Raw genomic sequence first — 15,946 nt, 5'->3', positions numbered from 1 at the left:
ATATTGATGTGACTTCCAAAGTATATATGCGCACTAGCTGGCCTGATGGCATAATGAGTTTATCCATTGAGCAGCTGAGTCATACAGACCACAATTTGGTGCCTAGGTTATGTTGAGTGAGCTGATATTAGTGGGGCAGCAGTGGGGAAGGAACCCATTGCCCTCAATGCCCTTTGTTAGGGAGAGGGAAATTGACAAGCTTCTTGCTTATGACTGTAACTCCTGTTGAAGCTGCACATGCACAACATTGGGTAAGAGGGAATTGGACTTGGCTGTGATGCCACTGTGCTTAGCTAGACTGATGATGCTCACTGTCATGGCTCACACCTGAATAATAGCCATTTAAACAAAACTGTGCAATGCCTTGAAATTATACTCCAGCAATCCATCAGCACCTTTGAGAGAGGAGGGGAGTGGGGCAGGCAGCTGGTCTATTGCCCATTTTACATCTTGTCTACTTTTTCTTTCTATTGAAGTCACTGATGAGAAAATCGAGCGGGGTTTAAATCAGGCAGCTGACCCACTGCCGCCTGTTCCCGCCCAACAGGAACAGTTGAAATCAAACTGATGGTTATTGCTATTGCTTTCAATCCCTTGGCTTTTGCTAATAAGTGCATATGTGTACACATTGGGTGACGACAGCATTGGGTTTAGCTGTGATGAATGGCCTGGAAACATTCATTGAGGGCTAGAAATTCGGCTCCATAGCACCCTGTTTTTCGATGCCACGGGTGGCGATTTGTGTCCAAAATGGCAGCATGCGCATACCTCTGGCAGATGCCATTTTGGTGAGGATGATAGTTTCAGTGCTGGGAGCATGTACCCTAAGTATGCGGAATAGGCATATCGTGACATCAATCTGCATGTAACGCTAGTTTGATGCCAGCGATGCTATTTTCAGCCCAAACACTGGAGCTAACGCCCTCTCTTCACCTCACGCAGCTGAACAGGCATTCAGCAACAGGAAGGACCCCCCCACCAGTGCTATTTAAAGGGATCATCACCTACTGGTTAGTTGCTGACTGACTTCTACTGGCTGTTCCTGAGTTTGTACAATTGTTTGGTGATCTCTAGACTTTTTTTAACGTTGCCTAAAGTCTACAAGGTGTGGTGTGGCACGTGCTCGAGGACTTGGTACTGATTGCAAGGGGTTGCAGACCAGTTGCTCCCAGACATGGGTGCAGTAGTTTGTACCCCCTTGGCCTGCAGCAGGACGGGGAGAATGAGCAGAGGCAACACAGAGCAGGACAAGCTGCTAGAAGATGCAGGAGAAGGAGGGAGAGAAGGGCTCTCAGCAGGAGGCCATATACACGCAGGATCTTCAGGGAGCAATTCCCTACCTCAGCCTCAGTGAGGAACAGTGTGTGCGCCGTCTCCATTTTACTAAGGAGGGCATTACCAGTGGCTGCAAATGTGACTGTGGCCCAACATGCCTGCTAAGCTGCGCGGAGATCCCTCGCAGGCTGCTTACCAGCTTTTCAATTGGAGCTTGTGTGCAGGCGCAAAATTTTGAATGGGACACGCAGCCTGTTAAAGGAACTACACACTCAAAAAAAAAAGTTAGGGGGAAGCATTGCCGTGACTTTGAATTTCTTCATGTCGGGCTCCTTCCAGGCTGAAGCAGGTGATATCGGTAACATCTCCCAGTTCACCGTCCACTCGTGTATAAGAGAGGTGAGTGAGGGTCTATTTGAAAGAAAAGCTATTTCATATTTCATTCTCTCTTGTCAGAGAGAAGCAGGTGGAATGAGCATGCGGCTTCACTAGGATAGCAGGCTTTCCCCATGTGCAGGGTGCCATTGACTTAAAGGGGCCGCGCACCCAAAAGAAAATATTAGGGGGAACATTGGTTGATAAGTGGCGAGTAACATTCGGCTGCACAAGTGCCAAACAATGACCATCTCCATCAAGGGAAAGTCTAACCACCTCCACATGACATTCAACGGCATTACCATTGTCAAATCCCCCATCATCAACAACCTGAGGGTCATCATTGATCAGAAACTCAACTGGACCAGCCACACACATTTTGCGGCTACAAGAGCAGGTCAGAGGCTGGTTATTTGGTGGCAAGTGATTAACCTCCTGACTCCCCAAAGCCTTTACACCATCCACAAGGCACAAGTCAGGATTGTGGTGGAATACTCTCCGATTGCCTGGATGAGTCCATCTCCAACAACACTAAAGAAGCTCAACACCATTCAGGACAAAGCAGCCCGCTTAATTGGCACCCCAACCTGCACCTTAAACGTTCACTCCCTCCACCATCGGCGCACCGTGGCTGCAGTGTGTACCATCTACAAGATGCACTGCAGCAACTCACCAAGGCTTCTTTTACAGCACCTCCAAAACCCAATACCCTACCACCTAGATGGACAAAACCAGAAAGTGCATGGGAACACTATCGCCTTCATATTCCCCTCCAAGTTGCACTCAATCCTGACTTCAAAACAGATCACCATTCCTTCATCGGTAGTGGGTCAAAATCCTGGAATATCCTCCCTAACCGCACAATGGGAGGTCCTTCACCACACGGTCTGCAGCGGTTTAAGAAGGCAGCTCACCATCATCTTCTCAAGGGCAACTAGGGATGGGCAATAAATGCTGGCCTGGCCAGTGATGTCCACATTCCACGAATGAATTTTAAAAAAGACAGGGGAAAGTTTGTTGGTGATGTGGCTGTCATGGTTGAATAGCTTGCGGTGAGTGCAAGCTGAGAGCTGGATGTGAGGCTCACAGCAGTGCCTAAGTGTGTGAGGGTGAAGTGGAGCTATAACTGTTGGATATATGAGTTGTGAGTGATCGAGATTGTTAGTGAGGGAGTGGTGAATTTAGCAGTGTGTGAGCCCAGTGGTTCAGTTGCAAGGATATGGCATTTGAAGATGAATTCACTGAGTTTGACCACTCGTGAGGTCATTAAACTTCTTGCAGCACTGCAGCCAGGTCCCCGGGGCTACACTGCTCGAATTGACTGCACCGGCTACCTGCTCCCACTGCCTTCTCAGTTTGTCTGCCAGTCCTCCTGTGGATAGAGGATCTCTCTTCTCCTGTCCATCTCCCACACCAAGGCCTCCTGTCCACCCCTCGTCTCGGTTTTACTCGCTCCACTGTTGGTGGCCGTGATTTTAGCTGCCTAGGTCCTAAGCTCTGGAATTCCCTCCCTAAACCACTCTTAATAATGAACTCTGAACCCATGTAAGCAAGTAGTGGGCTGTTGAAGCTTTACAGTTGCCATTTGCTTTAGATGCCATTGAGTGATGACTACAGAGATGATAAAATGTAAGATTCCTTGTCATTAATCTCTTATATATAGCAAAGTACTAAGAGGCTAATATTTTTGAATTACCAAGGCTACAGTGTAACAATTTTTATTTGCTTATTTTTTCACTGTAAAGACCTATTCAGTTTTGACAAATATCTGTGGCTAGTAATGGACAGGATAACTACTAGAATAAGAGGTAGAGATGATATAATCTGAAAAGGCAACTGACCCTAAGCCCCGGAGGGAAAAGAGTGCCTCCTTTCAACCTTCCCTCTTCCATCTGTGTCCATCCTTGATTGGTCGGGAAATGACTTTCACTGAATCTACCAGCAGATTTTTATAATACCTGTTATCTTAATCTGTTGAATTTAATAATAAGCTCTGAACTAGGCATTCATTTTAACAATGTACCTCGTAAATGGATTCCAATCTATGCTGTGTGTATGTTTATTTACTGTCCGAACCTTTCCCTTAAATTCTGGTTAACCTCATGCAAATCTTTCACTGCCATTTTACATAAATAGCTTATATATTCATGACATTTCTAAAGGGAAAGTTAAAATAACCTGGTACTCATATTTTAAAAATAAACATGTCTGCCTTCATTATTTTAACAACTTCAGACACTGTTCAAAAACCAAGTGTTTATACTTCAAGTCATTTACATAAGGGTTGAAGGGAATTCTACAAGTTCCAATAATAATGGGCAGAAATGAAAGGATTGTATTTGTTGCAGCATTTCAAACTTCTCAAACAATTGCATTCTATGCGTCTGTAGATAACTACTTGCCAAAGCTGTATGTTTTGTTGTTAGACTGGTCTGGTATTAACTGCATCAGGAAGTGGTGCAACACCGTTCTGACTGATCCCCAGCCCTTTGCTACCTTCCGAGCATTGGGTCTGTGCCTAAAACATGCAAAGCATTTTAATGCCATGGGATTGGAGGTGATGCAAAGTATAATTGCACAAAAAATCCTTAACTGTCCCAGCTTTTCACTGCTGTGTGAATATTGATGACCAATTTGACTCTGAAGCAGTCGGACACTTTAATGCTTCTAAAAAGGCCGTCAGCAGTGGATGTGTTGCATGACTTTTTTTAATTGGATGAGAGAAAGTTAATATGCATATAAAATGCCAAAGAAGTGTCAAACTCCTCTTATTGATGTTATTGAAAGTACATTTATCACCATTGAAATTATTTAAGCAATAAATACATCTAAAAATGTGCTCCGTTCCTCTGTGCTGCTTGTTTCTTTCAGATCCGGAAACATATTTCTTTAGTGACCTGACAAACTCAAAGGTCACACAGCTGAAGTCTACAGATGTACATTCAAGTAATTATTTTTTTAACCAATATTGAACTGTTTATCAATTACATTGGAACAAAGAGAGATTTGAGAATGAAATGCAACTTCTCTGTGTTAATACTCTGAGAGGATGAAAGTTGGACAATCGCCGAAAACAACAAAGATGAGTTTACTGCAGCTTTATTGTGTACCTATTGTTCTTTCCATGTTTTTGCACCATGAAATTAGCCCAATGAACCAATTGAATAACATCCAGTGAATATGCAGGGCTATTTGGTAGCAACTAGTGCTGTGTCATAGCATCAGTGTGTGTCTGGCAGGGTCTATTTGGGGTCTTGTGTTTGGCCGTAGCAGTAGAATGTGTTTGACTCGAGATTACATGGAGCCTAGCAACATATCACATCAACAGTGTGGTGTCTCACGTGGGGCTACTTGGAGCCTAGTGACACATCATAGCAACGGATTGTGTCTGGCTCGAGGATACTTGGAGCATAAAAACACTCCATAGAAATGGTGTGTGTGTGTGTGACTCGGGGACCCTGGGATCTTAGCAACACATCAAACCAGCAGAGTATGTCTGTCTTGAGGATATTTGAAGCTTAACGATGTGCCATAACATTGGCGTGTATATGATCACGTCACCTGGCACTGTTGGGTGTGCATAATGCTCCACTTCCACAAAAGCAACTGCCCACATAACTATTCCTTTTCAAAGAAAAATTTTTGAACAAATCATCCAAGGTACTAGTATTTCCTGATCCTTTCATGGGCTAATTAGAGCACTGCACATTCATCCACAGGGCACAGAAACCGTTCCACTCCTGACCTGACTTCCATTACCCACCTGTAGCCTTGCCAATCATGGTTTATGAGGCCAACTCCCTGGTAGAGTATTTTGGGTGTTTCCCAGGTGGCTGTGCAGTATCCTCGATTATGGTGTTAAATGTACGTTCTATGAATTCTTTGAAACAACTGGAAGTTTGACATTTCTGACATTTTCAGTCTAAAACTCCAATGGAATTCTTTTGCAGGTTTAGTTTAGATAGAGCAGCATGGTTTATGAATGTAGCTCATACTTGAAAACATTTTCTTGCATGCATACTCACTTTCCTCTATTATTAACCTGACAAGGAATGTTGTTTGAAGTTGCTAAGTAAACATGCTGAGGCACCATAGAACGTGAATGATGCAGAATGCTTTTTGCGCTGCCTAACTCTCTCTCTGTCTGCAATCTCTTCCCTTTCCCTCCTCTTCTCTCTCCCCCCCCCCTCCCTCCCCCCACCCCCCCCCCCCCCCCACTCATGCTGCTTCTGCAACCCCTCCTCCTCCACATTGCACAGGCTGTCGTTTCATGACCTAGCATTATTAAAATTGCACTTATCGATCATTCTTGCCAGGAATGCCATCGCCTACTACATTAAAGAAGTCAGAGAAGTCTGGTTTCAGCAGTCCCACGCCTTCGCAGACCTCCTCCCCTCGAACGGCATTTACACATCATCATCGGCCTGTGATTACAGCACCCAGAGGTGAGGCACGGCCACTGAGAGCCCTTCCCTGTAGCTCCGACTAAAGAGTCTAGGGTCTTGGCCAAGTAGCATATAGTTTGGTGCCTTGCATTACTGCTAGTACAGAAAATAAAAGCTTGAGGAAAGAATTCCTTGTGTGCATTGTGGGCTATAAAAGCTGAGAAGCGGTGTTCTTTTTTCCAGACTGGTTGTAGAATAAGGAAAGGAGTCATATCAGTGACATCTTTTAAGTTTTTAAATAAAATAAAAGTTCAGTGGTTTTGTTAACAGCTGGTTGCTTCCCATGTTTTCTGTCAATTCAGTGATTTTTTTTTTTTAATCAGCTATTTTTATCCCAGCTATATTTAAAGGCCTCTTTCAGTGGCTTCATTATATGTGCCTATTATAATTTGCTGTGTCTGGTTGTTATAATAATTAATGACATATGTCTCAGCTGGACCATTTTCCCATCTAATCTCCTTTCATCTTGTTACTAAAATTAAGAAATTACAAAATTGCTCAAGATAAGTGACTGTCTTCTGGATATGTTTGAGCTCTTGACATTATGGAACGTCCAATTATCTTATATGTACAACTTCAGCAATTAATGATGAATAAATGCACATTTTTCCAGAGTTTGATTAAAAAGGAAATATCTGCCTTACATAGAATCAGAGCCTGCTTTCTAGGATTTTAAATGTAAAACTACAGCTGAATAAAAAAATTCAATGCGGCTGACGTTCAGATACCATATTTTCTGAAAATGCTCGATAACACTTCTTGGGGGTTAGAGATATGTTCAAAGTAAATTACCATAAACCATCCCTTTTGCTTTTCATAGGCGTGGTTTTCAAACCAACTTCTATTTCCATAAACAGGACCGTGAATAGCTGTTTCCATCCACAGAATGAAAGCTTCTAGCTACTGTGCCAGTCCCACCAACTGGTTTCAATGCATGTGCACAAAGAAAATTGGAGTTCAACATAGTTCTTATTCTTGAATGGAGTTTGGGAGCCATGATTAGCTTTGGAAATTAGTACCGGGTACGTTTTAATGCTCCATATTTGCCAATAACAAGTGGTTTGTACTGGTTGATAGAGTGAATCATGGCTCCAAAACTGCATGAAAGGCTAAGAGCTGTACTGAGCTCTGTTGCTGCCCACTGGCATGTTCCCTGCAAGACCCATTGGCGATGTCAACAGGGTATCTCTGTTCTTGCGTGATGCTCTACTAATTCATTCTTTCAATGTAGCTACTGTTGTCTCCAAAAGATTATTATTTTAAGATAGAATTGAGTTTGTATCAAGAGCTGTGCTAGGGAAGTGTTAGGATGCATGTTTTTAACCTATTGTTCTCCAAACAGTAGGTTCTCATTTTTCGATGTGCCATCTAACAGAGGTGCATAATGGAGCCCCGTCATGTCCCGAAAGAGAGAAAGGGAGGGAAAATTGGAATGTCCTCGGACTATCTTATGCACCACCTGGAGGGCCTTTATGCTGCATCATAGGCAAAGGTTTGGGACAAAAAATAACTTTAAAATAGGTGAAAAAGGGAATGAAAGAGTCACCGAATGCAAGAAAGGCATTTTCCCACAGGGAGGACACAGTGAGGGACGACTTAGTCAAGCTCATAAATCTTCTACTATCCGGTTATCATTAGCAGAGACTATTTTCCTCGACTTCAAAAGATAATCTAAAAGTTAAAACAAATGTGGGGGTAGAAGAGGAGCTTGGAAGTGTGAAACCAAAGGGGTACTGTGTATTGAAAATACGACATCCTGTTTAAAAAGAAATGTTGACACGCTGGCCTTTAATATCCCCCCAAATATTTATTACCCCTCCCCCTTTTGTGACCTTCCCAGACCATACTAGTCTTGCAGTCAGTTGTATGAGGTCTGCTCCCAAGCGTCAATCTGTACCTGTCATCATATGACAACTACAGGGGTCTATAGATAACTCTCCTTTTGACTTTTTATTCCTCCCTGTGGGAACCTTCCAACTTGTGCTCAACACTTCCCCATAGCAATATGACTGAATTTGGGAACTCACCCAACAGAAAAGCAAGAGAAAATTGAACTACTTGATGCATTGTGTTTTTACTCAAATGCTGTGTAAACCTTATTTTTAGTCTTGACTATTAATCCTGTCATCGGCTGAAGCCAAATGCATGACCAAAATTAACCTATGAAAATTTTTTGTGAAGTATCAGTTCCATTTAAACATCTTGCAATTACAATACCAGTTCAGGAGATAAAAACTGCAAATGCTATGATTCTATTAGCAGGAAAGTGAGACTAATTGGATAACTCTTCAAAGATCTGACACAGATGTGATGGGTCGAATGGCCTCCTTCTGTGCTCTATGATTCTAAAGAGGGGAATGAATAGCCTATTTTAATTTTCACGCGTAGAACAAAATAGTAATCAACAGCAAGTGTAGTATTAGTTTTTATTTCACAAGAAAGGCGCACATGACTCGTGAAGTAAAACAATTGCTATCTTCCATTATTCACTTTTTGTTATCAAGGTCACCAATTTTGTTAATCTTCTAAAAGTGTTGTCATATCTTCAAGCAGAAAAAACAAAGTTTTAATTAGTACTGAGTAGATTAGATATTGCCTTGTAGAAATAAATAAGTTTATCTGTAATATTGGAGAAAAGTAACCCAAGAAAGTTTATTAGTGGCATATGTCAGTGTTAGTCTTTGCTCAATACAAGCATTCTTGTCTCTGAGTCAGAAGGTCGTAGGTTCCAGTCCCACTCCAGGGCTTGAGCACATAATCTGGGCTAACACTTCATTGCGGTAATGAGGGAGTACTGCATTGCTGCAGGTGCTGCCTTTCCGATGTGATGTTAAACCAAGGTCCCATCTGCTCTCTCCGTTAGATGTAAAACATCCCATCACACTGGTTGAAGAAGAGTAAGAGAGTTGTCCTGGTCTTCCAAATAACATTTAACCTCAACCACGCTACCAAAAAATGATCAAATGCCCATTGCTGCTTGTGGCACCTTGCTGTGCACAAATTGGCTGCTGCATTTCCCTACGTTACAACAGTGACTACACTTCAAAATTCTTTGTTGGCTGTAAAGTATTTTGGGATCCTGAGGGCTAAAAAGTACGATATAAATGTACATTTATTATTAATGCTTTAGGAACACTAGGTTTTTCTTTCTGTTTTAGGGGTAGGAAGAATCCTAATATGTATATAACATTCTTTCCTTGGCAGCTTTTATGAATGGTTTTCAAATTGGAGCATTCCATGTAACCGACATTGCAATACTGGTTCTCACAACCAATGCACAATGTGTCTTAATTTATTTTATTTATGTGTTTTGAATTGATGTTTAAATTAAGTAGCTATTGTGCAGCAGGGGATATGATGAGATGTTTGAAAGAAAAGAAATCTATTACAAACAACCTCAAAAAATCCTGTCTGAAAAATCTAGACTGGATTTTGCATACGTTTAGGTGTCAAGGTATATAAACGTAGTCATTCATCTGGATCTAAAAGCAAACCTTTATGTATGGATCATTAGTCATAGCCTCTTAATCAATTAGTTCTGCAACTGTCGTAACAAATGACAGGTCCTAAGTACTCCCTAAGCATTTCAATCTGTGAACAGTTTATCTCTATCCCTTGCCCGTTTTCTGGATTCTGCTACATTCTTAAATTGAAAAATATTTATACTTTCTTTGATCAACAATTAAAATTGTGCTGTTTGGCATGACTTTATGTTTTTCACACCAACAAATCCACCTTTTGGAGTTGTTGGTGACAGCATTTTATTTGCTCTTGCCTGCTGAAGTTTGATTTTTTTTTTGCTATGATGATCATTCCAGTTGAACAAGTGGGGTGGTTCGCTGCTTGTGGCAGCGCAAAATTTCTTTAATTCTGCTTTCGCATTAAGTGATCTCTCAAGCACTGGAATAAAATAATGCTTTGGATGCTACAAAACCAGACACAATTCCACCAAATAAGTTTTTTATTGGTTGGGGAGAGGGAGAGAAAACCACCTTTATTCGCCAAAGAGCTGAGACTGCTGATTGTTTACAAGCTGCAGTTGACAGCAAAAATGCTACTGGCAGCAGTAATGTAATGTTCCAGTTGCCAGCAGCAGTGCAAATGAGATACTGCCATGTTTTGGATTTCCGAATGCTGGTGGGAAGGACCTAGTCTCAAGGGAAGGATGCGCTTGATCCAATGATCTACCAGATGATTTATTATTAATTTTATTCACCCCTTCCTCTTTTCCCTTTTGTTCACTGTTACCAGAAGTGAAGTTTAGATTAGCTGATCTTACTCCATCATCACTAAAAACTCCATTCCCTGGGTTTCTGCAACATGTTGTAGCCTACAGTGAAGGCCTGTTCTCATTGGAACAGGAATCCAAAGGTGTATAGGGTAGCTTTAAAATATCATTGCTCACTTGTGAAATTCAAATTTGAAAGTGTGCTGGGCGGCACAATGGGTTAACACAATGTCGTTTCACCTCTGGAACTGATGGAGCGAATGTCATGTTGCTGGCTGTAAGGGTAAGACATGAAATAACTGGTAGGCTCAAATTAGCTCTTCTTGGGCACAGGCCCGCATCATATAATGTTCAGCACAGATTAACACTGAATTGGCACCCAATTGCCTGTGATGTGGAAAATGAAAGGTCAAATTACTGCCATGGGGTGCTCTTCTAACGTTACGGTTAAATCAACATCATTGTGGCAGAGTAAAGGGAGCGTTACCATGCATCTAACATTCACTATAGGAGTGAATGTTAGAAATGGAAAATTCTTCATTATCCAGCACTGATATCCCTCACTTAGACAAACAACAAAAAGCCTACCAACAGAAACGAATAAAATGGGAGGGAAGAGAGAGGGACACAAGGGGGTGGGAAAGAGAGAGAGCGAGGAAGAGGGACACGGGGTGTGGGGGTGGGGGAGGGGGAGGAGAGAGAGGGACACGGGGGGGGGGCGGGGGGAAGAAGAGAGAGGGACACGGGTGAGGAGGAGAGAGGGGGAAGAGAGAGACATGGGGGGGGTGAGGATAGAGAGAGAGGGACATGGGGGGGAAGAGAAGAGAGAGGGACATGGCGCGGGGGGGTGGGGGGAAGAGAGACATGGGGGTGTGAGGAGAGAGAGAGGGACGCAGGGCGATGGGGAAGGAGAGGGACATGGTGGGGGGGGAGAGAGGGACATGGGGGGAGGGGGGTGGGAGAGAGGGACACGGGGGGGGGGGGTGGTGAGGGACACGGGGGGAGGGGGGTGGGAGAGAGGGACACGGGGGGTGAGGGACACGGGAGGAGGGGGTGAGAGAGAGGGACACGGGGGGGGGGGCTGAGGGACACGGGAGGGGGGTGAGGGACACGGGAGGGGGGTGAGGGACACGGGGGGGGGGGTGAGGGACACGGGGGAGGGGGGTGGGGGAGTGAGGGACACGGGGAGGGGGGGTGAGGGACACGGGGGGAGGGGGGTGGGGGGGGTGAGGGACACGGGGGGTGGGGGAGTGAGGGACACGGGGGGGTGGGGGAGTGAGGGACACGGGGTGGGAGAGAGGGAATGGGAGAGAGGGACACGGGGGGGGTGGGGGAGTGAGGGACACGGGAGGGGTGGGAGAGAGAGGGACACGGCGGGGGGGAGAGAGGGACATGGGGGAGAGAGGGACACGGAGGGAGGGGAGAGAGACACGGGGGGGGGGAGCTCGAGGGACGCGGAGGGGGGGGGGGAGAGAGACTCTGGGCGGGGGGAGGAAGGAGAGAGAGGATGAAGAGACACGGGGTGGAGGGGGGGGAAGAGAGAGAGGGGGGTGGAGGGGGGGAAGAGAGAGAGGGGCGTGGAGGGGGGGAAGAGAGAGAGGGGCGTGGAGGGGGGGAAGAGAGAGAGGGGGGTGGAGGGTGGGGGAAGAGAGAGAGAGGGGGGTGGAGGGAGGGGAAGAGAGGTGGAGGGGGGGGAAGAGAGGTGGAGGGGGGGGAAGAGAGAGAGAGGGGGGTGGAGGGGGGGGAAGAGAGAGAGAGGGGGGTGGAGGGGAGGGAAGAGAGAGAGAGGGGGTGGGGGGAAGAGAGAGGGGGTGGGGGGAAGAGGGAGGGGATGGGGGGGGGAAGAGAGAGGGGGTGGGGGGAAGAGGGAGGGGATGGGGGGGGGAAGAGAGAGGGGGTGGGGGGAAGAGAGAGAGGGGGGTGGGGGGGAAGAGAGAGAGGGGGGTGGGGGGGGAAGAGAGGGGGGTGGGGGGGAAGAGAGAGGGGGGTGGGGGGAAGAGAGAGGGGGGTGGGGAAGAGAGAGAGGGGGGTGGTGGGGGGAAGAGAGAGAGGGGTGGAGGGAGAGAGGGGGGTGGGGGGGGAAGAGAGAGAGGGGGGTGGAGGGAGAGAGGGAGGTGGGGGGGAAGAGAGAGAGGGGGGTGGAGGGAGAGAGGGAGGTGGGGGGGGGTGGAGGGAGAGAGGGCGGTGGGGGGGAAGAGAGAGAGGGGGTGGAGGGAGAGAGGGAGGTGGGGGGGGGGAAGAGAGAGAGGAGGGTGGAGGGGGGGGAAGAGAGAGAGGAGGGTGGAGGGGAGGGAAGAGAGAGAGGAGGGTGGAGGGGAGGGAAGAGAGAGAGGAGGGTGGAGGGGGGTCAAGAGAGAGAGGGGGGTGGAGGGGGGTTCAAGAGAGAGAGCGAGGTGGAGGAGGGGTTCAAGAGAGAGAGGGGATGGAGGGGGGGTCAAGAGAGAGAGAGGGGGTGGAGAGGGGGGAGAGAGAGGGGGGTGGAGGGGGGAGAGAGAGGGGGGTAGAGGGGGGAGAGAGAGGGGGGTGGAGGGGGGAGAGAGGGGGGTGGAGGGGGAGGGGGGGAGAGAGAGGGGGGGGAAGAGAGAGTGGGGGGTGGGGGAAGAGAGGGAGAGGGGGTGAGGGGAGAGGAGGGTGGGGGGAGAGAGGAGGGGGAGAGAAAGAGGGGGGGTTGGAAAGAGGGGGGTAGAGGGAGGTTTGGGGTGTGGAGGTGGAGGTGGGTGTGGAGGTGGAGGGGGGGTGGAGGTGGAGGGGGGGTGGGAGAGAAGAGGTGGGGGGTGTGGAAGAGGGGGATGGAGGGGGGCGGTGAGAGAGGGGGTGAGGGGGAGAGAGAGAGGGGGGTGGGAGGGGGGCGGTGAAAGAGGGGGGTGGGGGAGAGAGAGAGAGAGAGAGAGAGAGAGAGAGGGATCCCGAGGAGTGGCGGGGTGGGGGAGAGAGAGGGGAAGCGGGAAGGGAGAGGGGGGACTCTGGGAAGACGGATCATGTTCTTCCAACCCCCTTTACACCCACACCCAATTTCTCGGAAAGCTCAGTGCGTGTGTTAGAAGGGATGTTGTTGGAGTGGATCAACACTATCACTATTTACTTCATACCCAATAAACCTGTTAACAATCCGTGACCCACAGACAATGCCCCATCTTTGGGGGGTGGGGGGGAGGCGTGGAAGGTAATGGACTTCTTCTGGGGGAGGCAGCGCTTGCGTTGGTGTAAGGGACCTTGGCTGGGGGAGGGAGGCAGTTACGCTGGGGTATTGGACTTCGGCTGAGGGAGGCAGCACTTGTGCTGGGGGCAAGGGACTTCAGCTGGAACTTGGTGGCTTTTGGGGAGATCTATCCTCCGTGGCTTCTGAAGTCAAAATGGATCGAATTACAATTTGCAAAGTCGGTCAGAACTTGGGCTTGGCGGTTCCAGTTACACATTCCAGAAGAACTTAAGGGTGTGGCTTATCCTTCAATGGGGCCAATCAGCAATAGGTCATGTGATAATGGAGAGCCAGTCAGAGACAAGGTGGCTATTTTGGCAGTACAAATAAAGGCATCCGATTCTTCTTGCAGCATTCCCACTGGCTGAGATTGGCTAACCCGGGACAGTCCAGGGATGGAAAGTCCTGGAACTTTCCTGATCTGTATGCCTCAGTATCACAGTGCACAGTGAATTGCGCAGTGAATTTACCAACTGAGTGTTTGGAGAAGTGGTGCATATTCTTTGAATACTTATATACTTATTGGGCAGGATCCTTTTTATGGTTGCTTTAAAGGGCCCAAATTATTTAAGTAAGTAAACTAAAAATGTACAGTCTTTTTTTTCTCTAATAGGGCGGTATCTAAATTTATACTGAATAGAACTACGGTATTGAGATCCCCTGCCTAATAGGAACAGTGTGAGTGGTCATTTCAGTATAAAATACGATGTTTATTTTAGTACTCCTGACCGGCTTGTTCAAAAATTCAATACAGGTGCAAGGAGCTTGGTAGTTGGTTATCTTTGAAGCTTATGGAATTTACAAGCTGGTCATTTTGAAAAGGGAAACTGCAGAATTAACACTTGGACTGATTTTTTAAAAGGTTTCTTCTAATCCTGCAGACATTCTTCACACATTTCAAATGAATAGTGAGGTAATTAAGCTGAGAAATGTTGACTGGTTCTTAATTACAATATCTTCCAGAATTGAAATAGTTTTAGGAGGATCCGGCACCAGGGAGCGAGGTAGCCTCATGTTATCCTGGTGCTGTAGAGCACTCACCCGAGTAGTGATGTTGTATGTGTGTATGTTCTTTGAGTCTAGATCTCCTGGTCATGAAAAACAAGCAGACAACTATTGATAGACGTGGACGGGGTTTACACATGTTTTTTTCATGTTAATGAAACCTAAAAAAAACCTCCAGTTCTATCTTGTCGAGGCAATGCACTTCCTGTGCAGCTTTGCCTGAGCAGTCATCTCACATCTCTGTAGTTGTGGGTTTGAGCACCAGCGGTGAGACTCCACCATGCTTATAACCATTGTATACCACATTTTTGACAATTGCATAGTTGGAATCGCATTGGCGAAGAGCAGCACTTCATTGAACATGGCTTGGCCTTTTACATTTCCACAAAACTGGCATTCAGGATGGACGCTATAAAAGAGTCTATTTGCCTAATTTCTGGGCTTTCTGGTTAGAATCTGCAAATCAATTGCGAGTTAGATTGTAGGTCAGTGGTGCACATTTAGACTCCAGCATGGAATTAGGGGAGGGGAGCCAAGATGCAATTAACATTAAAGGTGTTCTATTCAATTACATGCAGTCCAAAGGTGACAAAAGTGATTTTGATTTTGCATTCGATTATTACAGTGTTACGAACGTCGTCACAATGAATTTTTATGGCATTGGATCAGATTTTTCACATTTTCTTTTGAAAACATTTACCCAATTGATTCCTCTGGTCCACCTGTTATACAGATGAGAGGGAACATGTGCATTTTCATCTAGAAATGTATACTTTGACATAACTCCATTCCCCTACAGGGAGATAACACAGTTTCTGTTCAGCGTTACCCTGCTCAGCAAACTTTTAATCAAGAACTGAGCAGAGATCAAACCTCCTTCTCTCCCACACTGTGATGCAGCAGAATAATAGTACTATATCACATCACCACCAGCCATGGAATCAGATCTGTTTAATTCTGTTTAATGAAAGCTGCACTTTTAATGTAATAATCCATATTTTTAAAATGGTGGTTTTAGAATCATACTTGATTTAAAATTGTTGAATGTTATAGCACAGCAATAGGCCATAGTGTCCATCAAGTATATGCCGGTGTTTCCCCTCCCCCCCACGTGAACTACCTAATCTAATCCCACTGTGATAAAAATGTGTTTTTGTATTAGATTGTTAATTTGATATGCTAATATCAGTTGGGCTGTACCTATTTATAGAATCTTTGATGTATATTATGTTATGGGCAGTGGAGCTTTGGATATGCTGATAAGAACATAAGAATTAGGAGCAGGAGCAGGCCATTTGGCTCCTCAAGCCTGCTCCGCCATTCAATAAGATCATGGCTGATCTTCTACCTCAACTCCACTTTCCAGCACTATCCCCATATCCCTAGATTCCCTTAATATTTAAATATCTATCGATCTCT

At 46.0% G+C, this 15,946-nt stretch overlaps 1 protein-coding gene across 11 annotated transcripts in view; it reads left to right on the top strand.

Moving 5' to 3' along the window:
- The window catches only part of nfia (nuclear factor I/A), a 593,806-nt gene that overhangs the window by 458,051 nt on the left and 119,809 nt on the right, over positions 1-15,946 (top strand). For 6 of the 11 annotated variants that reach the window (XM_070886921.1, XM_070886922.1, XM_070886924.1 and 3 more), the window contains 2 exons: positions 4,522-4,596; positions 5,967-6,095. The exons of 1 other annotated variant lie outside the window; for it this stretch is intronic. In XM_070886921.1, coding sequence (XP_070743022.1) covers positions 4,522-4,596; positions 5,967-6,095 — 204 coding nt within the window. The remainder of the gene's footprint in view (positions 1-4,521; positions 4,597-5,966; positions 6,096-15,946) is intronic. 4 more of the 11 variants (XM_070886925.1, XM_070886927.1, XM_070886926.1 and 1 more) reach the window with 2 other exon arrangements.

The sequence above is a fragment of the Pristiophorus japonicus genome, chromosome 8, assembly GCF_044704955.1.
Source record: "Pristiophorus japonicus isolate sPriJap1 chromosome 8, sPriJap1.hap1, whole genome shotgun sequence".
In the NCBI taxonomy this organism is placed as follows: Eukaryota; Metazoa; Chordata; class Chondrichthyes; family Pristiophoridae; genus Pristiophorus; species Pristiophorus japonicus.
Note: the sequence above shows the minus strand (reverse complement) of the source record. Positions and strands in the feature narration are given on the sequence as shown.